The sequence below is a fragment of the Cheilinus undulatus genome, linkage group 3 (assembly GCF_018320785.1).
Source record: "Cheilinus undulatus linkage group 3, ASM1832078v1, whole genome shotgun sequence".
Lineage (NCBI taxonomy): Eukaryota > Metazoa > Chordata > Actinopteri > Labriformes > Labridae > Cheilinus > Cheilinus undulatus.
Genome location: NC_054867.1, coordinates 37,497,576 through 37,521,061, shown reverse-complemented (window position 1 = coordinate 37,521,061; position 23,486 = coordinate 37,497,576). Strand labels below are relative to the sequence as shown.

Here is a 23,486-nt window from a genome sequence, read left to right as displayed (position 1 = left end):
CTTAACTAAATTTCCCAACACCTCCTCCAATCTCTCTCTGTATCCTGCAGGATTTTCAGACCAAAGCGTGACGAAAGAGCCGAGATCGAGACAAGAGGAGCCATCGGAAAAAACACCACAGAACTCCAACACAGATACACAACAGTAAACAGGACTTTATGTATAAAAAAGGGCTTTTTCATAGAATAGCTACAGAGATTGACATTGATTCACTGTTTGAAAAAAAACCACGTTGCCTTCATGTAAACCCTGAATGATGGAGTCAGAGGAGGGAGAGTGGTTTATGGTAAACATCTTCCCATGGTAAGATGCAGAATATGCACAGAAATGTCCTCATGTCTTATTTTGATGTAGTATACAATGATTATTTAAATGCAAAGTGTACATGCTGGCCATGTTATACAGTATAGTGCATGTTATTAATTTAATTTGTCACTAAAAACACTTTGTAGGGAATATTTTACCTTCATAGTTTGAACTGTACACACATTTAACCTTGAAATAAAAAAGGAAATCTGTCAATGTTATTATAATGGGTACTGCCTTTTTATTTAAATTTAGAATTGATATAATTTTTGATCAGATCCTTGTCTGACATGATCAAAATCATCATTTCAAAAATTTCTGTATCATTGTCTGAACTATATACAATGCATTCAGAAAGTGAGAGATTGCTGCATGGCACAAACTGAGCAATCAGAGGAGGTGGGTCTTAATAAGAAAAGAGACCAAGAACCTGTTGGTCACTCTGACTGAGCTCCAGTGAGCCTGGGTGGAAATGGAAGAAAGTTCAATAAAGACAACCATCACTGCAGCCTCTACTAATCTGGAGAAAGTCTCTCCTCAGTGCAAAAAAGAAAAAAAAACAAAAAAAAAACATGAAATCCTGCTTGGAGTTTGCAAAACAACCCCTGCAGGACAAGATTCTCTGGGCTGATGAAACCAGGATTGAACTGTTTGGTCTCAGTTCTAAACATTATATCTGGACTAAACCAGGCATCACTCATCACCTGCCCAGCATCATCCAAGCAGTAAAGCAGCATCATGCTGTGGGGGGTGTTTTCAGCAGCAGGGACCAGGAGACTGGTCAGGGTTGAGGGAAAGCTGAATGGAAACCTGTTCTGCAGCGCTCAGGTTCTCAGATTGGACTGAAGGTTCACCTTCACAGGAGTGGCCTAGGGACAACACTGAGAATGTCCGAGAGTGGCAAAGCCAGAGACCTGACTTGAACCAACATCTCTGGATAGACTTGAAAATGACTGTCCCCTAATGGACCCCATCCATCCTGCATGAGCTTGAGAAGATTTGAGAAGAAGAATGGCTGAAAATCCCCCAATCCAGGAGTGCAAAGCTTGTTGCATCATATTCAAAATGCTACCAAAGATGCCTTAACTAAGTACTGAATGCATATAAGTGATATTTCAGTTTTTATTCTTAATACATTTTAAAAATTTCGAAACATTCTGTTTTCACTTTGTCCTGAAAAGGATTTCAAATGACTGTAGATTCAGGCTAAGACATACAAATTAAATCTACACTTTCTGAATGCGCTGTATTGCACTATGAATTAATGTAGACATTTAAATGCAAAAATCTAACATATTGTACTTTCAAGTGACCTGTTTTTTGATATCAAATGAACTCTGAAAAGTCTTTGCAGTTTATATTGGAATAAAGATATTATGAGACCCCTTTCTGTATTGCTAAGATTTCATGAAGTATTTTCATCAGCTCTCGTTGTGTGAAAAGCTAACTGTTTAAAGAAGTTCATTTTTGGCAGTGATATAAATCTACCGAAAGCCAAGGATTCTGTGTGGTTTAAGTTCAGGAGTCTGCATCTTAAAACATAAGTCAACATTTTATTACTGCATTCATTTAAACTTTGAGGACTTTTTGGATGCAAGCACAGGAGGCTCAAAATAGGTAGTGCAAACAAGAGCTGCAGGGATTAATAAACAGAGGAGATTTGTTGTCAACTTAAATTCCTCCTTTGACAATGTTTTGGCAATCTATTCTTCTCTATTATTGGCTGAGTTGCATGTTTCTATGTCACATTATTTTATAATTATTTAGGATTATAGAACAGCTATAGAGAGAAAGGAAAAGTGGTGAGAGGGAGTGACTGATGACATGCATCAAGTAGATCCTATAGAGTGACCAGGGCTGTTGCACCTGCAGAATCCAGTCTCAGATTTATTTCAGATTTTGGTTTTGGGAAGATACAGAAGACATATGAGGATGCATTTCTCATGGATTTAAAAAGTTGTCAAAATTATATAGTTAATTATAATTGGAAGCATAAATTGTGGCTGAACGGCAGGATATAAATTCCTTCAGTCCAATTACACCCTTAATTTTCATCTCTTATTTATTTTGATGGTTCTTTTGATGCTGTTTCACTGCTGGTACATCATTGAATTCAGTCCTCTGCTCTTCCAGCTGGGGGAGCTGTAGAGCATAGTTTGAGAATTTGCTCCAGGGTTGCCCTGAGGGGTTCGGCTTCAAACCCAGTTTGATATTTTAACATTCTTGAGTTCAACATTTTGAAAGGGCACTTTACAGTGTTTTCTTCACCTCCAAGTCAGCATGGTGGATGTAAATTAGCAGACATCACAACAGATGGAATTCAAATATGCTGTTAATTCTTGTTCTTGATTCATGTGCGTTATATTAGTAATGCATGCAGGGTACACCCTTCCACCCCAACACACAATCATGTATTTTTCTCACTTCATCAAGTAAATTTCATCATAAAAATTTACAAGTAATCATCAAAGTTACTCTCCCTACAGATTTAGAAATTAATAAAAAATGCAACATTTACCCTGAAAGGATCCTGCAGTTCTCCGTCTCCAGGCCTGACTGCACCACGCCTTCACAGCAGAACCTCATCCATCTCACACAGGCACGTCTACTGTAACTCTATGCATCTGTATGCATAACACGTTTCCATAAACTGCCTTGGTGTTACAAAATAAGTTTGTGGAAACTAGTCCTTGGTATGAAAAATGTATGTGTTTTTATGCTCCTGACTTTGACATTGAATTATTTATTGTCAGAGAGTCTATTTTTAGAATAAACTCAAAGTCAAACTCGACTAAACACATGCCCTATGCTGCAAAGATGTCAGATACATGAAATTCTCTTGAAGTAAACGGAGGCTTTGACCCTAAATGTCCCCTCTGTTGACATTTTAATGGGATCACAGATCCTAGTTTAGACTTTGGTCCTCTAAAAATAGTTGAGAACTGACCCCAACTGACAGTTTTTCTGGCTAAAATGAATAAAAAAGTAGCCCATCACCAATTTAAATGTTTTATTGTATCAAACAAATTTAGATTACAGATGTAATCATCATCAATTCAAGTAAAATTGGAACAAAACTCCCCAGATTTAATTCATTTAAAGTACAATATTACCCGTCAAAACAGAAAAACATTACATGGTCCATAAATACACTGCAGAAGAAAAAGAAAAGCTTATACAGGAATGTTTTACTGTCTTCTTTGTTTATTCTGGTCTCTGTGGCAACTGGGAGATAACACGATCAAACTGTGTCTGATTAATCTGATAAAGTGACATCAATACACAGTGGTTTATGATTTACTTTACTTCTGTCACATAATGTTAGAAGGATTGTCACATGATATACTAATTAATGCTTTCTCATTGATAATTAATAGATGGAATAATCAATATTTTATTGTGGGTGAGATCTTCATATAGTGTCTTTGTTTGTACAAAACTAGAATTAAAAGGGAAGATCAGTCATTTCTATTTGTGTCCAGTATTTCAAATGTTTAAATTAATACTTGACAAAATGATGGACAGAAAAGATTTCAGATTATGAAAAATCACTGTACATTCAGTGACATGCATGAAGATGTTCTATATTCAGTACTGAGATCCCAGAAACCTTCAAGTCTTAAATAAGAGGGGGTATTTTTTTTTCTTCAGGAATGCAGGGTGCATTTCCTGCATTCCTACTTTTATCTAGTAAATGTGTGATTGTACTACAGTAAAAAGTAATAATATTAATGGAGTATTATGAGCAGCTCTTCCTCAGGGCAGTCAAAACTTGTGTTGTCTTTTGTGTCCTAAAAAGTTATTGTCATGGACAATGATTTCCGCCATTTAAAAAAGAAAACATATGAAAGTTAAGCAAATCAAAAAAAAAAAAAAAAAAAAAAAAAAAAAGAGAGAGACAAATCTTAAATCAAAATGATAAGATAGAAATCAAGAGAAAAAGAGTGGAAATGATGGGATGAAGTTGAAATTACAATTTAAAAAGTCATAATTATGAGAAAGTAAATAGTAACTACCAGATAAAAATATATAATTATAAGAAAGTAAATCATATTTATGAAATAAGAAGTGTAATTATGAGGAAAAAAAGTTGAATTTATGAGGGAAAAGAGTCCAAATTATGGATAAATCGAAAATTGTGACATAAAATGTCAGAATTATGAGAAAAAAAAGTCTTTTTTTTTGTTTAGATTGCCTATTTTTCATATTTTTTCTTCTTTAAGTGCAGAAACATCCTTCCATAATATCAGTATTTTAATAACCAAGAGGAAAAAAAATCTTTGAAATCTTTGGAAAATCTCTGAAATACTTTTCTTTTCAGCAGATGGGGGCGGGTCTAGCGGTTTGATTGACAACAACTTGCAGGTAAAGCGAAGTTAAACGGTTTACTTGGAGCCTGAACGTCGAACAGGACAGTGTTTTCTTACTGGTGCTGAAGAACAAGGACTTTATCGTTTCTACCAAGCAAACTGGCTTCTGAAGGTAAGTTTCGTTGTTGATGTATGTGTTGAAGCCTAGAGGCTTTTTGGCTAGTCAACGAGATTAGCAATGACGTTTGTAGTCTCGTTGACCTTTTGTTGCTAGCTTGTTCAACAAGCTAATGCACAAGACAAAACGCGTTCCTTGTTTTCTGTTAGCGACATGATAACGAAGGTTTAGCTGAAAAGCTGTTTGTTATTCAAAAGTTGTTTGTGTTTGTGTTGTGTAGCAGCTTCTGACAATGAGCTAACTTTACAAAGAGTTCTATGAGGCGAGTTAACTGGGTTTAACTAGGTGGCAATTAAAGTAATCACTAGAGCTGATTATGAACTTTATTTGATTGGCATTGCTTGATGCATTTTAGACTAATAGTGATTGTCAACAAAGTTTACAATCAGATAAAAGTCTTTCTTTTGAGGTGTTTATACTCAAGGGACTGAAATCAGACAAAAATGTTTCACTGGTTGTTGAACACACAATGACTGCGAATAACACTGCAAACTAATCACAAATAGATTGTTGATGTCTCATAATGCAAATTTGATCAATAAATTGAGCGTCCAGAGTGATAACAACCAAACTATTTGCCCGGTACAACCATGCTGCTAATTTATGTAGATTGGGATGAAACAGAAGCTTTTAACTGGTTGGAGAGAGGATCCCCATCACTGGGCTATATATACTGGTATTCTAGATAGTAAATGCAATGGGTGAAAACAGCAAAAAATATATTTAGGATTAAAATTTCCTCCTTTAGATTCTCTAGTATGGGAAGAGAGAGAATCTATGATCCTTGAGTGATTTTCAGGACAGATTTGGCTATGCTGTTCAGTTTCTGTCTAATGGATAGTAATTCAGTTTATCTGCTCAAATCCATTAACTATTCAATAAAATTTTCTGTAAGCTCTTCATAAATGCCTCAATGGAAAAACAAACATGCAATTTACTTTCACGTGGAATATAAAGGCATAATAGTTTAATTGTGATTTAGTGGCGTAAACATGTTAATTCTTTTTATGTTCAACCGAGGTGTTGAATCAATTTCAGAATCTAACTCAGTGGGACTAAGTTAAAGTAATACCTGAATTTGAAAATATGATGCTTTTTAGTCCACATTTGTGTGGTACATATACATCGTTATTGCTTTGGGGTGGAGCAATAGTTGCAGGAGTCATGGCACACTGTAAATAAGCAGCAAATTGCATATTTGATGCAATTTTCGGGGGATGTTATGGATGTGTGTTTTGGTTATTTATGGCCATAATTGTGCGATTTGATAGTTACCTCTAGTTGGGTTTATACATACAGGACTTGTTTTTGTCTTTTTCAAGGGAAAGATACAGAAATCAAACATAAAATTGGGGTACACAGCATTTTGCTCCGTGGAAGTGACAACAAACTAAATCTTGATAATGAAGTAATTATAATTCACACATGTTCTTTGAAATAAAAGTAGTAACCTTTGTTCTCTGGTGGAAACTAAGGCCTGACAGTAGAGGAACATAGATGCCCTGATGTCTGTAAAAAGTGGATCTGCAGACACAATCTTCTGTCATTGTGTTGGGCTTGGCTGAGCACACTGAGCAGCATTGTGTTGAACAGAAGACCCCTCTATTTTTCTTTCTCCTGGCTGCTTTTCTTTGTCTCTGCCTCTGCTGGTTGACTCGCGCTGGATGCTGCTGCTTTTGTGTCTGTAAGATATGGACAGAGACATAAAAGACTGAGAGAGAGGGGCGCTGGATTTTTTTCAATGGACTCCTGTAGCTATACAGTACATTTAACATTTAACAACCATCAGCATTCTCCAAAAGTTGACTCTGTTGCACTGGCTCAGTTTGCAGTCTCACTGCCTCTAAAAATTAGCCATGCATTTTTGGGTTGTATAAAAGAAGTGAATATTGCCCCAGGTCTATATAGTGAAGTCTAATGTTGAGGTGCCTCTGACCTTCATTATTTCTAATTCCCCATATTTAGCCCATGCCTTTCTCTTTATTTCTTACTTTAGTAAATGTGTTTTGATAAAAAAAAAAGTTAGGCATTATAACTGGTTCCCACCAATGTTAAGATGACAATGTAGATGCACACTGCACAAGCTACTGTGTGTCCCATTTCAGGGGCTGCAGTCTTTGGAGGGCACATTTAAGGACCTATCATGTCACAGGGGCAGGTGAGTGGCTGTTAGAGGCTTCTTCACATGCATCCTTCTTTCACTGACTGAAGGAGTACCTAACCAGTGCCTCCGTCATGGTGAAACATATCTCAAGACAACATGCCAATTAGGGGTGGGAGAAAAATCGATACAGCACAGTATCGTGATTTTTTGTCTGGTGTTATATCGTAATGTCTCATTGACCAAGTATCGATTTTTTTTCAAACGAATTGCTAATATGAACTGAAGTCTATGATAATGGTAAAATAACATTAATTGTTTAGACAATTGTTTGTCCCGTGAGATTGGCAGAGGTGACAGTCATACAGCAGGAGAAAGTTAGTACAGCAAACATGGCAACTGCTGGAAGCTGACTAACTTCATAGAAGTGTTGGTGCTAGAAGGTGATTAGAGCACTATGATTTGGAGATCAGACCTTGAGATAGATCAGACAGAGGAGCAGATGAGCTCCATTCATGCTGCAATTTACTGCTGTAATCCTTTTGTTTGTATTCATCCATTTTTTTTAACTTAGACAGGACCAACTGACAGCTGAAGTCTTTTTCTGTGTTCATCCTAATTACTTAAACTTTAATGTGCTCTAGAGACTGAAGTACGTGTCTTTGTTCATCCGTAAATCTGTATACATTTATATATTGGTATTGTTATCGGCTAAATTTAAGTTGTCAATATCTCCACATTATATAAACCCCAATATTGTTAATCCTAGTCAAACTAAGAAATAGAGTACGACTTGTATGTTCTTATATGGGCCTTTCTAATAGATTTCTTGCAGGCCAATTCAAAAGCTGCAAGGGCCACAGTTGACCCACAGCCCATAGTTTGGACACCCTATATATACTGATACTCAGTGTAATAGGGAAATATTTGTAACATTATTAGAAATGTATTAAACATCGTTAGAGTGTACATATTGTACTATCACACTGGGGTCTGATGTTTATAGAGCTGACGTAAATGAATAAATCACTCTTCTCTCTAACAGTGTAATGATAACATCAGTACTACTGGAGTTAAATGGTCATTAAAAGAAAAAATCAATCACCAAATCATGTCTTTACCCTAACAATACATGTTTATAAAGTTTATACAGTGTTGGATGTATTGATCTACTCCTCTGTGCTCCTGTCAATCCCTCATCTCTGCCATCTGCTTCTGTCTGTCTGTCTCATATCAGACCTGTATGTTACATTCAGATGCGTATTGGCTTGTTAACCAAACAGCAGCAGCTACAATATTAGTGAAGAGAAAATGTTTTATACATTAATCTTTAATCAGAAGTAAACGCAGACTGAGCGCTCTGTCCTCTCACTGACAGCCAACTCTGTGACCATGTGTGCATACTTGGAGAGGACAAGGAGAACAGAGAAGTGAGCTAGCAGATACTCATATTTAGCATTGTCTAGCCTACTTGCCTTAATAAAAAACTTGGGATTAAAGCAGTGCTCCTCTTAAACATAACAACCACCTGTACTGCGTATCACAGTGGAGTGAAGTTTTTGTGGCAACGAGTTAAACTTAAAGTCGCACATGCGTGCCTGGCATGCTCGCACCTCTCTCACTTTGTCATAGCACCTGTGCGATGAGGAGTGAAAACCTCTTAGCACAGATCTATTTTCTTGTAGCATTAGCAACATATATGTCACACTGTACAGCCCTGTATCGCAAAGTGTTTAAAATTGTAATGATATTGAATAGTGACCTAAGTATCATGATAATATCGTATCATGGGGCCACTGGTGATTCCCACCCCTAGTGCCAATTCAAATAAGCTGACAGACTCATTAGGAATATAAATACAACTTAATCAAATAGTTACCAAAACATTTTTCTTAAGCAGAGGGGCTTTCATTTACTTATCGTCACAGTATAATAGCTTAAGTTGCACAATTTTAGATACGTTAGCTAGCTTGTGCGACGCTGTTGCTAGACAACAGGATTGGAACATAGAAATTAAGTGACTAGAAAGAGGACAGGTGGTGATGCAAACTGAGAATACAAACCCTCACATTTCAATCCAGCCTAAGTGGTCCCAATTGCCCAGGCTTGGTCCTAAGTAGGCTGGGCCCTTCAAAGGATGCTACCCCTGAATTGAGACACAGCTACTGTTACATCTTGACTGACTGACCAGCCTGTGGCAGGGCTTGTTAATCACTGGTAGGCTGCATAAAATATATAGCCTTGTGTGTTTTACACCAAATTTGACCTTTGAACATCATGGTGTATTTATGAAGTTTAAGTATTTAGTAACAGAATACATTGATTAGTTTTACGGGGGTAATAAAGTAAGTTAAAAGAACACTGGATTAAATCAGACTTATTACAACCAGTGGACTCGCCCCAGGCTGGCAATTATAAATAATACATTTCCACAGAGGCTTCAATTTTGCTATAGAGGCTACACCCACTTTTTATTAGCAGTCTGTATCTTAAAGTCATTGTAGCAGGGAGCTGTGGCTCCAATAAAGACAAGACTGTGATGGTGAAAATGTAAAACTAGAAGCCTACCAACAAAATTTCAAAAACCAACAGGCATCTTAATACTGGCTATGTTGGCTTAGAATTTTCATCTCAATAAGAACCAAAAAAACGTAACGCCTAAAGGTTTGTGTCAGACAGTAAGGGCGATACATGCCTGTGTTTTACATACGTACATTATTGGCTCCACAAAGTATTAGCCAATAAGCAATCACAACAAGCTACTTTTTTCTATAAATACTAGGTCCACAAAAATCAGTGAATGAAAGGCAGAAAAATTATGAAAAAGAAAATCAAAGCACAGAATGCCGACAGTATCAGTTCAGCCCCCATACAAATTTCTCCACTCCTGCATGGTATCCTTTCAGACGGTGTGTGAAGTGTGGATCAAAGCCACTTCACGGATGATTGTTGACAGGCCATGATTACATGACACCAAGACAGGTCTGCTGAACTAGTAAACATACCTAAATAGACCCTCTGATTGAGCAGATGTTGACAAGTCGCTTGGGAAAAGAGCATTCCTGCATTTAGAACCGAGTCTCTTTTGACTCTCTTGTACCTGGTTGTGCGTTGTTTTGTTGCGTTGAAGGATCTGCTTCGCTGGCAGCACTGGAGCATCCTGCTTTCTCGTTGGAGAGGGGGCACTCGAGCCCACCTGGAGCCTCTAATAGGCTCTCCCTGGAGAACTCTGGAGGAGGAAAAAAGATGAGACGAGGGTGAGGGAAATGACAGATGTAACAAACCAGACAGAGAAGAAAAAACACTCTTCATCATACAGCAGGGTGGGTAAACTGCTCGGATTTTATTCTACTTCATTATCCCCCAGGTCTGCAGTGGGGAATAGACGTCAGAAAGTATAGCTTGCTGTACCTTCAGTGTCTTTGAAACAGCATGCTAGAGACTCTCTTTTAACTCTGAAGCACTGAGCAGTGCCATTTTAACTAGACTACAGTGATTCTGTCTGTTTTGAAGAAGTTCCCAAATCTAACCTTGAACTACGGTGTCTTTTAAAGACTTTTTACAGTGAATAAAAAAATATGAACATTTCTGATTTTGTCTGGCAAGTGGCAGCCCCCCCCCCCAGGTTTATATCAGCTCTTTTCCTTTCAGCCCCCTTGTTGAATAACTGGTAATAACTCAACATGAGTGAGTGGGCGATTGATGACCACATTCATGTAAAGCCTTGTTTTATAGTTTAATATACTTCTCTGCTTTTTATAAGACAAAAAACAATGCACAGATACTGTGTTCACAAGTCAGTTATTTTCTTTTTCTCCTGCAGCAGCCTGTCGATCAGTCCATTAAATATTTGAAAATTTACCGTTTCAAAATTGGCTCCATCAGGTAAAGGGATCTGGAGGTCTTTTCCCAGAACATTTAAGGACCAAATAATTCTGTTCCTGCATTCTAAACAAATTTAAGGAGCATGTTCTCCTCCACTTTAAAATTATTTGTGTGTCCTCTTGTGTTTTTAAATGTATTTGATTGTTTATCAGACACACATTTACACCTTTATTTTCATTTTAAAGCATATAGACTATAAATAGAATTCCTACAGCTATAGCTTTAAACAGTTAGCCTGTTCATGTGCATTTCTATATCACCGAGGTACTTATGCATTTTTATAGACAACTAAAATCAAAAACACATAACCCAGAATATGATTAATTTCTGAGACAGGTGCTTATGCAGTGTAGTAGTGACTGCATGTTATTTTAACGTAATCTTGATTTCTATTTATAAAGGGAAATGTTTGTTCACAGCAGTAAATTAGGCTGTGATGAGTGGTGACATAGGCTACGTGTCACATTCATACTCTGCTGCTCACAATGAATAAGAGAGGAGGAAGATGCAGGTTGAGAAGCTGCAGCATGCATGTAGGCTAAAGTAATACAGGGAAACCAATGATTATACCGTTTAAAACATTTTCTTGTAACAATTGATGTCAGAACCTTGCGGACATCGCTGCCTGTCTCTGAAAAAAAGACGCTGATATTATAAAGTTTCACTAGTGATCCCGTTATCCTTACGTTTACCTGCCAGGTGGAAAGGCTTGTAAATAACTTGGGAAAAGAATGAAAAGCAAAACAATGTCTGCTAACAGTTCAAACAAAGTATTGGTTTCAGATGCTGAGCCCATCAAAAAAGTAAATAAACTTTGTGCAGATTGTGCAAATAAATGTTTTTTGTACACTGATGGTTTAGAAAACTATGACACAGCTTCATGTAAGACCATTAGAAATCTTCTTAAAGACTAAATCTTAAGTTTCACTTTGATTTCCAGCCACCACTGCGTCTGAAATCAGAAGATGAAGGGAGAAAAGATCTAGAAGTAATAGAGCAGATTCTACAATAAAACAGCTTTAGCAGATCACTGCTACGTTCTATTTCTTCACAATCTGAGATCATCCATCTGCACATCCCTTTATTACTTTCTCTGGCATTTAGTTGTGATACCATCCAGGGATCGTTTTTTATGAATTTAAATGTTGTTTGCTTGCTGCAGTTGAATAGTTTAGAAAGAGGAAAGATGCTAAGAAACTAATTTAGCATCTTTTAACTTACGAGGCAATCTGGAGCTCTCACAGTTAAAGGCTAAAAACATGACTTACATTTTAAAAGAAAATAAACTTATTTATGCAATAATATGTTCATTAGACCAATATCCTTTAGAAGTATGTTTGAGATTGTGCTTCCCACAGTGCCAACTAAGATAAAAGCTGGGCCCTGTACTAATGTAGTTGATGACCCTGATCTGTGGTTTGTATCGATGCAGTTAGGATATACATTTCATGTCATCAGTTATTAATCGTGGATCGTTTTTTTTTTTGTCATCACTTCACTCCGTTGTCACCACCTCTGTAAAATATGTACACACCTGTGCATTTTTCACGTTCTCTGTGCTGCATCACAGTCTGTTATTATTATTATTTTTTATTTTTTTAGAAGTTGATCAAGGTGAATGAGGCTCTGAGTTTGTGCATATGGAGAAAGGAAGTGTGGGGTTGGGCAGCAGTTATTTAAACTTGATAAGAAGAAATATCTACTTTCAAACAAAAACCACCATTCCTAATGTTAATGACTCGCTTAGGATAAAAGAACATTTTATTTAACACTGTTAAAAATTGTGCTTGAAAATGCCATGCAGTCATATGTGTGCATTGTTTTTGTCTGTTGCAGTTTTTCTGTTTAAAATGATTAACGGTCCATTCTGTTTTTCTGCTATGAAGTTTAATACCAGCACTGACTAAATGTGATGTCAGAGGACAAACAGCTGTTTTAGCCGGTGGATGGTGATTTAGAGTGTTGACCGTGTCATGCAGTGGATGTTTTATGCATCAAAACAACACTGTACAGTATTTTAAAGCTTCCACCATGTTAGATTATAGACCGTGACAGAAAAGCACCAGGGGAACTTTATAACGTCAGATCCCGCCTCATATAATAAATCAGTGCTATCTGACATTTTCAGCTCCATGTTACTGCTTTATGCTGAGTGAATGTAAAAGTCTGATCTTGTGAAGTTAACCAGCCCTCTGTAGGACTGGTGTAAATGATCATTGATGTGTTTTCCCAGCATCCTCTCTGCTGCTTTTGTGTAGACTGACAGAGTCAGTTGCAGTTCCTATGTGAAAAAACCCACATATAATGTTTCTTTTTAAATACAGTGAACTTCGTTTAATTTTTAGGTAATCCATAAGATGCGTGTTCTGTTGAATTGAAAATTAAAATTGAAGACATGAACAGTTTTATGTGCTACATTAGCTATGGACAGTCACTGATTGTGTGTGTGTGTGTACAGTGTGTGCTGTACTTCCATCCACTCAGTGGCCATTATATTATAGATTATGTGGCCTGAGCTGACTAGCTGACCCTGGTTTTTGTGAAGTTTGTGGCACAGAACCGACACTATTTCTGCCAGTGTGGTTCAATCTAACTAAGTGTTTTTATTCAGCGGCTGTGTTGCAGCTTGTTAATGGAAACGTCAGTATCACTTAAATACCTGTCTGGTTAGCTTTAAACAGTTAATGGAAACCACTAGCCTGTTGAGCCCCAATGACTTAAAATAAACAACAGTAAAATTTAATATTTCTAAATTTGATTATATGTTAGTTAATTACAGCCTCTATTTTTCACATAATGCACTTTGCTTTTTTTATAGATAGAACAAATGAGAAGCTTTGCTAAATTATAGGCTTTGTATGTTTTTTTTTTCTAAACAAAGAAACAACTCAGCCACTTGTTTCCCCCGGCTTTCAGTCATAATACTAAGTGAAACTAAAGTAATTAGCTCTTGGCTCGAGCTATGCACAATATTTAGCAACAGACCTGACAGTGGTGTCATTTTTGTATCCCTTTAGTGAGAAAATAATAAAGTATATGTGGAATATATTCCCAACTATTCCTTTTACAGTAGTTGTCTTTGTCTTACCCATGTCCCTTTGTGTCTTTGTTTCACCTCTGCTAAATCTCTTTGCTTCATAACCTTCTCACACATTTACATACATCCCTTCCAGCAATTCTCTTGCTGCCTTCATAATTTTATGCTTTACTTTTATCCCCCTTTCCTCCCAATTTCACAACCTTCCCTCATGTTAATAACCTGCATTTGGCTTCATCTCCTTCCTTAATACTGAATCTCAGCCTCTGTTCTCATTGAACCACAGCACATTTCTCCCACAGCAGAGACCTCCTTTTCTTTGACATGTCTTCTCTTCATTCTCTACTATTTTAGCGTGTTGATTTTAGCAGTATAACTTGTCAATTGCCTTTTGTTTCCCTTCAAACACATGTTTATGGAATAAAGAAACACCACTAGACCACTACTGGTTTACCATGTCTGAAATGCGGTTAGTGCAGTCCACATTCAAAGTAATTTTGAGGAACTTTCCTCTCTGGAGTATGTTCATTTTCTATTGTCTACTTATTCTCTACTGTATAGCAAAGATATTTTTTACTTTGAATAAATTTAGAGCTTTTGCCCCTAGTTACTTTCCAGATTAAGATTTTATGAAGATGAAAACAGACAAAATGTCTGAGAATGCTTGTAATGGTTGAAAACAGCTGATCAACTTCTGCCACAGAGAACATCAAATCAATTAGTTCAACAAATGCTCTTAGTTGTCTTGTGATCTGCACAATGGGGCTGTGTTCTCTAAATTTGTAACTCATAGAAGCTTGACCTCTTTAGATCTTTGCTTGTAAACCTTCTTTACATCTTGCTCAAACCACTTCTGCACTTTAAATGGTGCACATGTTTAGAAAGAAGGAATTTTTGATTATTTGCTTTATAAAAGCCATATGTCCACACTCGGAAAATCAATTTCTATGAACCTTTTAGAAAGACTAAAATTGACTTAAATGTTTCTACTGTGGAGGTCTTAGGTCTCATTTAGATAAAACAAATTAGTCTGCCTGTAATTTAAAAAGAGACACTGTCAATGCAGCACCAAAAATACTGCTTGAATCCAAAGTCCCTGTACATTTTGAGACTATAACCCACAGAGCAGGGCTACAGTGGTTAAAATAAAGTCCTGTGTACTTTTTTTAGACTCTGGTCCCTGTGGGGGGGGAAATGCACTGAAGTCCCCATTCCTTGGAGAAAGTTTACAGCAGTGGGAAAAGTTTCTTAAACTTGAATTGTATTACTTCTAAGGATGTCAAAACGTTTGACAATTCAGTACTTTTAGATACAACAAGCGGTGATGATACAGTCATCATTCTGTGAATTAATGCAAATAAACTACAGGAACTGTAAAAAATGCAGTCATCAGTAGTAAGTAGAACTGTCAAAAGATGGAAATTTTTAATCCTGAATAATCTCAGGAGTTCTGTAGTTAATTATGATTAATCACACCGTTTTTAGCCCATTTTACAATTCCACTTTTTTTCATTTTTTAACTGTTTTTGTTCCATTTTGTATTTTTCTACTGCCTTAAACTAAGAATAATTGACTTCCTATCAGGTACAAACCTACTATTAAATATTGATTGAGGATTTAAACATAGACTTAACCACAGAAAAAGGAACTTGCTATCGATTGAAAATAAAATAAGAGATCATTAAAATGGTACAGATGACCTCTGACTTGTTTACTGAGCTGTTAGTGAGTTTTTGAAAGTGAAACTAGACATCGTAGAGCAGAGCTGGACTTCATCCATATTACTGTGGCTGCAGGGAGATGCTGTGGCAGCCTTAACCAAAGTGTGTTGACAGGTATAATAAAGCATGCGATTAAGGATATTAGTGCAATAATTGTTGATCTTAATTAGTCAAGATTAAGTCAATTAATCTTGACAGCCATAGTTGTAAGTAACCCACAGCTGTTGGGGGCAAGCGCGCAGCAATGGCCCCTTTGAATGAACAAGTCTGCACTTGCTTATAATCCTTAGATCCTTTTGGCATCTTATAAAGATAAAAACTGCCTGTTAATGTCTTTACAAAACAACAGAAAGGAGAGGAGGTGGTGTGAATTACACACATAACTAGAAAAGTGCTTTAGTCCAATTACCATTACTCTTTATCTAGTAATGCTGTCTTGGCCAGGACACTCTTGAAAAAGAGAATTTTTATCTCAATGAGTTATCTTGGTTAAATGAAGGTTAAAAAAATAAAAGTAATACCTCTAATAGCTAGTAATAGTAATAGATTTCTATCTAGTAGTATCTAGCATAGTAATGTGATCCAGTTCTGATAAAACTGGCACTATATGATAGCCATTAACAACAGCTCACAGTACAACTAAACCCTGCCAGTAGCTCCAGCATCATTCTGACACTGATTGGCCAGAACTGTTTTAAGTTCAGCACAAACGTTGTGGTTCCAAGTTTTTCCAAATGGATTTGCCTGATGACAGTCTGGCAATCCATCTGCTTTGCAATGTTAGTTTGAGACTGTCTACAGACATTTATGCAGCTACTAGGCCTCATGTAAAAGCCTGGTACCTTCTGAACCAAACTAAGTATAGGCTTTGGTAGTATTTGAGAATTTACTGTAGGTTACATAATTTATTTAGATTTTAAATTTAAAGAGATTTGCATTGTTATTGGGAGTTTATATTTAACTGACGGCTTGTCTTCAGTAATAAAATAGAAGCCATGTGCAGTAATATTGAAAATTGAGGATGCAACTCATATCGATGAATCGTGATGTGTCAGGTTATTGGACTGAATAGAGTAAAATTATTGGCTTGATAATCATTATCTAGTGGAAATCGGACGACCAGTCAAGATGTGCAGCTCTTCTGCATACAAACATTAAAACCCACTGTTTTCTATCAGCTGTAGGTTTTTTAAGGACATAATTGTTGATGTTTACACTGCTGTTATATTTAAAGCTGCAGGTCTTCTAAATAGTCTCTAAACTTACCCTCCATTTGGCAGCGCAGTTTCTCAAAGGCCTCTGCAGTGGCCTCGTCGTCATGTGGGAGCTCCTCCCCAGTGGGAACAGAGTCTGGGCTGGGCCGGTCTGACAGACAGCTCTCTGAGGAGCACTCGTCCCCTGCGCCCTGCTGCTGCCGGTACAGGTGGTGCTCCACCAGGAACTGCAGCTCTGAGGGGAGGAGAAGATCAGAGAGAATAAAAATACAGGAGGGAGAATGTTAATTTGTTGTTAAGTAAGGAGGAAGAGGGGAGATAAGAGGGGAAAGGAGTGGAGTGGAGGAAACAGAGCAAAGTAAAAAGAAGTAATCATTCGGGAAATGCCAGGAAAAGAATTGAGATAAAGGAAACCAATGGATAAAAACAGGATATAAAGAGTACACAGAAAAGAGATGGAAGGAAAGGTGGAGATCCAACACTGAATCCAACTCATCTAAAGAATATTGTCAGTTGACTATTTTGTATAAACTAAGAAAGTGTAATTAACACCCAGCAGTATGGAGTAAGGAGGCAGGTGATGATGCATGTTTAATCTCCTCTTACATCCTCCTCCTTCTTCTGTGGTTTCATTACTCTTAATCTCCTTGTAGTGGGAAAGTGAAGCTCCCAGATTAACTCCTGGTTTTATGCTACCAAGCAACTCATAAAAACCTGGAGCTCTTTAGCCATGAAACTAATTGAAAAATAAACATCCTGGAGCACCAAGTTACACTTATCATCTTATTATTGTTCCCTTGTTCCAGTTCCTTTACAGTAATTTATTCTGTTTCTTCCCCATAAACACATACAATTACCCGTACCATTTGCGTTTAATTGGAAATCTGCACATAAAATTAGTTTTTCTTGCTTACCTGGGACAACAGTGAAAATGTCTGGAGCACTTGTCCAACTTTAACCTTCACGTTTGTGTTTTTTAGTAATTTTTCTCTGACTGCATTTAAAAAGTGCAGGATCCCATGTGCCCTAATCCCTTGTGGACTCAATTCTAAGCATAGAAATGGGTATTTCTGGTCATAAAGCTTGAGATAATGAGACCGCGCTATGGCAGGGCAGCACTGATTATCCAGTGTTGGAAAAGAGTCACAAAAACACACAATCATTAGCTGATGGTAGCCATTTAAAAGTTTAACTTTGTTGACATTTGGCATGATGATGTCTTATTAAAGAATGGGTTGACATTTTGCAAGGTTTTTCTTTAAAATGATATTACAGACAATTTGTTTATTTGAGGAATATGCAGTTAAAAGATCAGATAAAGTCTTCATCCAATGTTTTTTACCAATGAATTGAATTGCAAAAAAATACAATTGAATCAGTGTGGGGGTTAGGATGAATATTAGGGGGGGACAAAAAATCGATACACTGAAATATCACGATACTTCCTGGCGTGATATTGTATCGATATTTTAAAATGCAGTATGGATATTTAATTAATTAGCTAATTATTCACTTTGTTGGTGCGGTAGTTTGTGGTGTATTTTCACCCCCTGACCGTTAGTTGGCGGCAGGCATCGCTAGCTGGCAGTTGACTCTTGCCTCTTCTCTCTTGAGACAACGAGATCACACAAGACTTCCAGTCTGCGTGAGCCGGTTGCTTGTTCCTACCCAGTAGAGCGACTTCTGCCGCATTCATAGTGGATGTGTAGACTTATTTTGGCTTCCAAAACATTAAAGACAGCACAAACTTGGACAGGAGTTAGACAGTCGTTTGCAAGATATGCCACGCCAGAGTAAAATACTGAGACAACACAACGAATCTACTAGTTAGGCATCATCGCGTTAGCGCTACAGCTAACAGCTAACGTCAACAAACAAGCCCGTTGAAGCTACCGCTGGTCTCTACTCAAGAGAAGAAATACTGGCCTGTCACGTCATGCCCTCTGCAAAACACAGTCCATCAGTCTTAAAGCTGGACGTGACGATCAGCTTGTCTCCCATAATCTCCCTCCACAAACACATTATGTGATGACATAAAAAACTGATAAAATATGAAATATAAAGGATTGGAGTACATTCACTCTATAATAATTTATTCCCCTTTTCTTAAAAAAAAAATCACGGTCACATTTTAATTCAGTACAACAAATGAGGAAAATCCTCATCTTCAGATTGAACAAAGATAGGTAAAATGCGAGATGATGCAGGACTATATATTTTTTAAATAGCTTAATTCTACATTGTTAAATTCGATATTAACTTAAAATTACATAATAAGTTATACATATATATACTACACACATGTATAGACTTTATGCTCTTCATATTCAGTATTTAGCTCAGTCTGTGTCAAATTCTGTGAAATTGATACTAAATTATTGTGAATAAACTGAGAAATCCTGCACTTGACCATTTTATAACTATTTTGTATTCTCTAGTTAGACATATTTTGTGATGTATCGTTATACACATGTGATGTGTATTTTTCCTGATATAGTCTGTAGGCATGATTATCATTCATCTTTTTCACTGGTGTTTAAAAAGCTAACTAAAATTGCAAAAATCGGCAATATCGTAGAATCGCAATTTAAATCGAATCGGCACCTAAAAAATCGTAAAAAATCGAATCGGGAGAAAAGTGAATTGTCCCAGCCCTAATGAATATCATTTTAAACCTCTATAAGGACACTTTAATTTTACTACAAACCCACACCCTCATGATACAACTGAATGTTTTATTGTGCACCTTTAAATGCCAAGTAATAAGAAACTGAGAACTGCAGGTGCAGTGACAAATAAGTGAACATAGAGAGACTTATGAATTTCTTTTTCTGTCATCTTGTCAACAGACATGGGGGGAGGGCACCTGAATATGCTTTTAAAGGCATTGTATTTTTGTTTTTATAATACCACGATATATAGAACCATTATGGCAAAGGGCAAAAAATACTGTGGTAGAAATTTTACACCATATTGCCCAAGTATAGATGACGCTCTGTATCAGCAATTTAGGGACACCTCATGATGTGACAGAGTAATGGAAAAAGTAACTTAACTACTGTTACTATTACTTTCTGCGGTGAATAAGCTACCACATCACTTTTTAACAGAGTAACTAGTAGTGATGTGTAATGCATTACTGTATGAGTAACTACCCTGACACTGCTGATAATAAACGGACGGAAGGAGGTTAGGTCCAAATTTCTTTTTCAACATGAGGACTTATAAGTGCTATACAAACCTAATTGTTTAGTGAAAAATGTAATGGCAGCGTAACATCTTTGGATAGAAAATGTGCTAGGTTGTTATATTTGAATGCACCTAATTAATATCAAGAGGGCTGCTCCAGTGTAAGAGTGTTATTTAGTGATCCATTTATTCAGCAGGGTTGTAAAAATTCAAACATAGATCCATATTTTACATAACTATTTTCCATCTATTTCTAAGGTTTCTGTTTTGTCTTTTTGTTCAAGTAATTTCCATATGTACTGTACTGCTCTGATTTCACGCCCCACTGAAAATCCAACACTCTTGAAATACATTTCTCTCATACTCTACAGTCGCATTGTTTTATCTTTTTTTTGTTAGAAGCTACCCAGCTGTGTCAACAGCAAATGCCAACATTACACATCGCTGATAACAAGAGAGATAACTGACTCTACCTTTCATCGTAGGCGTTCCCTTCTGCCCTTTTCTCCGCTGTCGAGGAGAGTTCAACAAGGCTGCCTGTGAAATATCAAAACTACAAATCAGTTCTCCTCAGAGCACACAGAGGCTTCACTACGGATAAAGGTAATTCAAAAGAGAAAACCACAATCCACCTAGTTCTATTCATGCAATCACATTTTAATAAATGAACAATCACAGACGGTGAATTTAATACCTTGTACAACTGGGTAGGGAGACGATCTTCATCTATTTCTGCAAACAAACAAACAAACAAGCACATTCAGTTAAGTTTCAGAATACACAGAACTAATGAAAACAAGAGCTTCAAAGCAGATACATGTTGTGTTCTGTTATTGTGCACAGTTAAACAGTTTATCTGTTACTGTCCTGAGCTGCAGAGCTTCTGTATTTTCTCGCAGTGCACAGCAGAGGCGATGAAAGGTGACCTCCAGCCAGATGTTTATCTGACTCACTACCAGCCAACACATAAAAAACTATCTACCTGCTTTTATCAATTACAGTGGCTGGATTTATTCATTATTCTTAATTTATTCTCCATTCTCACCTTAAGTAAAAACAGACTGTCTGGATTGTTTTAGCTGAATAAGGAGATGCTAATCCACTCTCCTCACTGGGGTCTGTAGAAACAGATCCCTGAATGCAGCCAGCTGCTGATGGTAGATAAACAGTAAAACACTGTTTATCTAAAACCCCCTGAAGGAAAGTGTGTTGCATACTTAAGTGTAGTCTGCAGTGGATTTACACTAAGCTGCCAAGTTATTGGATACAACTACCTGGAAGTAATACAAACTTTAAAACCCCTGGATCCAGTTTCCACTCTACACTTAGGTTCATCACAGAAGATTCTTATAACACTCATAACTGCATCCTTTGAGGTTTGATGGTTGTCCCTCTCTGAGAGACTCGACCTTTATGCCTACATGTCTATTTACAAATCTGTCACTGGGATTGAATTTATTCAAGGATAACCCCTTGAGATGCACCACCTCATTTTTGAGGGGGTCCCAAAAACACAGATGCAACATAAATAACAAACAGGATTACAGAACAAACAAACAATATATATTACAAACAAAAATAGCTCAGTCGCACAATCCCACCCACTTTCTCTACCTTCAGATATACCACATGATTAGAAACAGTGACCCAGTGAATCCTTTAAAAAAATTCCTGGATCCGTCCCCATGTGCCCCCCACCACGGTATTCGACGATTACTCCCTCCCCGGTGGGGTGGAAACACGGTGAGGCAAAGCATTGGCTTTGCTACCGGTGGACTGTCATGGTGGAAGCATTGCCTGCCGGTGCCAACAGATGCACTGACAGTTTCACCCGTGGTCTTCTGACATTTCCTGAATATTTCATCAAAATCCATTCACAACTTTTTGAGTTATGTAGCTAACAAACGAACAAACTGACAAACTAACAAATGAACAAACCCACCCGATCACATAACCTCCTTGGCGGCATTAATAAACTGAATCCAGTGAAAGTGATGTCTTGCATTGGGTGGTAGCCAGTTGAGTGAATCATACAGATGACAGTAACTGGTTTTAAAGGGACAACGTAAAATAAATCTGCACAAAGAATTAAAGAGAGTGTCAGGTGGTTTGAGATGAGTGTCTGAGGTGTTCTGATAGACCGTGTCTGCATAATCAATAATAGGGAGTAACAGCTGAGTGACTGTTGTTTTCCTGACTGTAAATGTGAAGCAATTGATTGACCTGTATAGTGAGCAGAGATGAGCATAAGTTCTTTGAGTTATGAAATCAATATGGAGTCTATTGTCGTGAAACCATTTTTGAACAGAGTTGAAATCAGATAGGAAAACCTTTTGGATATGAGATATGCTGGAATGAGAGGTGTATAGAACTGTGTCGTCAGCATAAAGATGGACAACAGAATTAGACAATGAGCCTGGAAGGTCATTAAAGAAAAGAGAAAAAAGGAGTGGTCCCAAAGTGGAGCCTTGTGGGACACCCTTTTCAACAATTAAATAATCTGGCAGACACCTGTGAAAAGAAACACCCTGACATCTATTATGGAGGTAAGCATTTTACCAGAGCAGAGCATGACAATTTAAACCAATGGAAAATAACTTGTCGAGGAGAATGTAGTGATCGACCATATCAAAAGCTTTGGAGAGATCAGTGAAGATTGCACCAGTGAGTTGGCCTTTATCAAATGAGGAGAAAACATCGTTAGTAAATTTAAGAAGAGCTGTTGTAGTGGAGAAGTTGGGTCTGAAGCCAGATTCAAATAGAGACAGAATATTGTATAGATATATTCTTAGATAACTGGCTAAAAATAAATTTCTCAAAAATTTTAGCAGTGGATGGTAACTATTCATGTCTGTTGGATCTCCAGATTTGAAAAGGGGGTAACTTTTGCAGCCTTCCAGATAGAGGGAACTGAGCATGTTGATAAAGACAAATTAAATAAATCAGCAAGTGGGTACATTATAACATGAGCAGCAAGTTTGAAAAAATTCAGCTTCTAGACCATTTGGACCAGCACTGCTATTTTCTTTTAGCTTGTAAATTGCATGAAAAACATCAATAGGTTGGATCTTCCTAAAAGAAAATAATTATTGAGGTGTAGCTGAATGGCTGATGTTTGAAGAACTGACTGTACTATAGGAAGTGAAGTTATGGGAACCACAGATGGACGAAAACTATTGAACACATGTGAAATACATGATGGAGCAGAAGAATATTCATTATTGATCAGTATTTGATTGGAAACATTTTTGTAAATTTTTGAAACAATATCATTTATTTTTTTCCAGAATTGCCTGAGTTTATGGGAATCATGGGAGGGACTAAAACAATAATAGTTAGATTTAGCGTTTCTTAATTTAGTTTTACAAACATTTCTTAAATACCTATAGGCTTCCCAATTGCTAGGGTCTTTGGATGCACGATATTTAGCCCAAGCTGTATCCCTTTGTTTGAAGAGATTTAATAGCCTTGAAGCAGGGTAGATGTCTGCCTTTAGCTCTCAAGTGTCTTAAAAGGAGCGTGTTTATTAATTACACTAAAAAATT

The 23,486-nt window shown here is 37.1% G+C and overlaps 2 protein-coding genes and 1 long non-coding RNA gene across 6 annotated transcripts in view; 2 read left to right on the top strand and 1 right to left on the bottom strand.

The window, feature by feature from the left end:
- LOC121507197 (calcium/calmodulin-dependent 3',5'-cyclic nucleotide phosphodiesterase 1B-like) overlaps positions 1-1,671 on the top strand; it is a 34,148-nt gene extending 32,477 nt beyond the window's left edge. For both annotated transcript variants that reach the window (XM_041783405.1, XM_041783406.1), the window contains exon 14: positions 51-1,671. In XM_041783405.1, the coding sequence (XP_041639339.1) occupies positions 51-148 (98 nt within the window). In that variant the 3' untranslated portion in view covers positions 149-1,671. The remainder of the gene's footprint in view (positions 1-50) is intronic.
- Positions 1,672-4,416: 2,745 nt separating this feature from the next.
- Positions 4,417-23,486, top strand: part of LOC121505404 — a 92,996-nt gene continuing 73,926 nt past the window's right edge. Inside the window, exons 1-2 of one of the 3 annotated variants that reach the window (XR_005991560.1) lie at positions 4,417-4,788; positions 20,427-20,544. This is a non-coding gene — a long non-coding RNA (uncharacterized LOC121505404). The remainder of the gene's footprint in view (positions 4,789-20,426; positions 20,545-23,486) is intronic. The other 2 variants (XR_005991559.1, XR_005991561.1) reach the window with 2 other exon arrangements.
- The window catches only part of LOC121505391 (protein phosphatase 1 regulatory subunit 1A-like), a 58,114-nt gene continuing 39,423 nt past the window's right edge, over positions 4,796-23,486 (bottom strand). The window contains exons 3-7 of the mRNA XM_041780680.1: positions 20,636-20,673; positions 20,415-20,478; positions 16,805-16,987; positions 9,996-10,124; positions 4,796-6,476 (exon numbers count right to left, since the gene is read on the bottom strand). Coding sequence (XP_041636614.1) covers positions 6,397-6,476; positions 9,996-10,124; positions 16,805-16,987; positions 20,415-20,478; positions 20,636-20,673 — 494 coding nt within the window. The 3' untranslated portion in view covers positions 4,796-6,396. The remainder of the gene's footprint in view (positions 6,477-9,995; positions 10,125-16,804; positions 16,988-20,414; positions 20,479-20,635; positions 20,674-23,486) is intronic.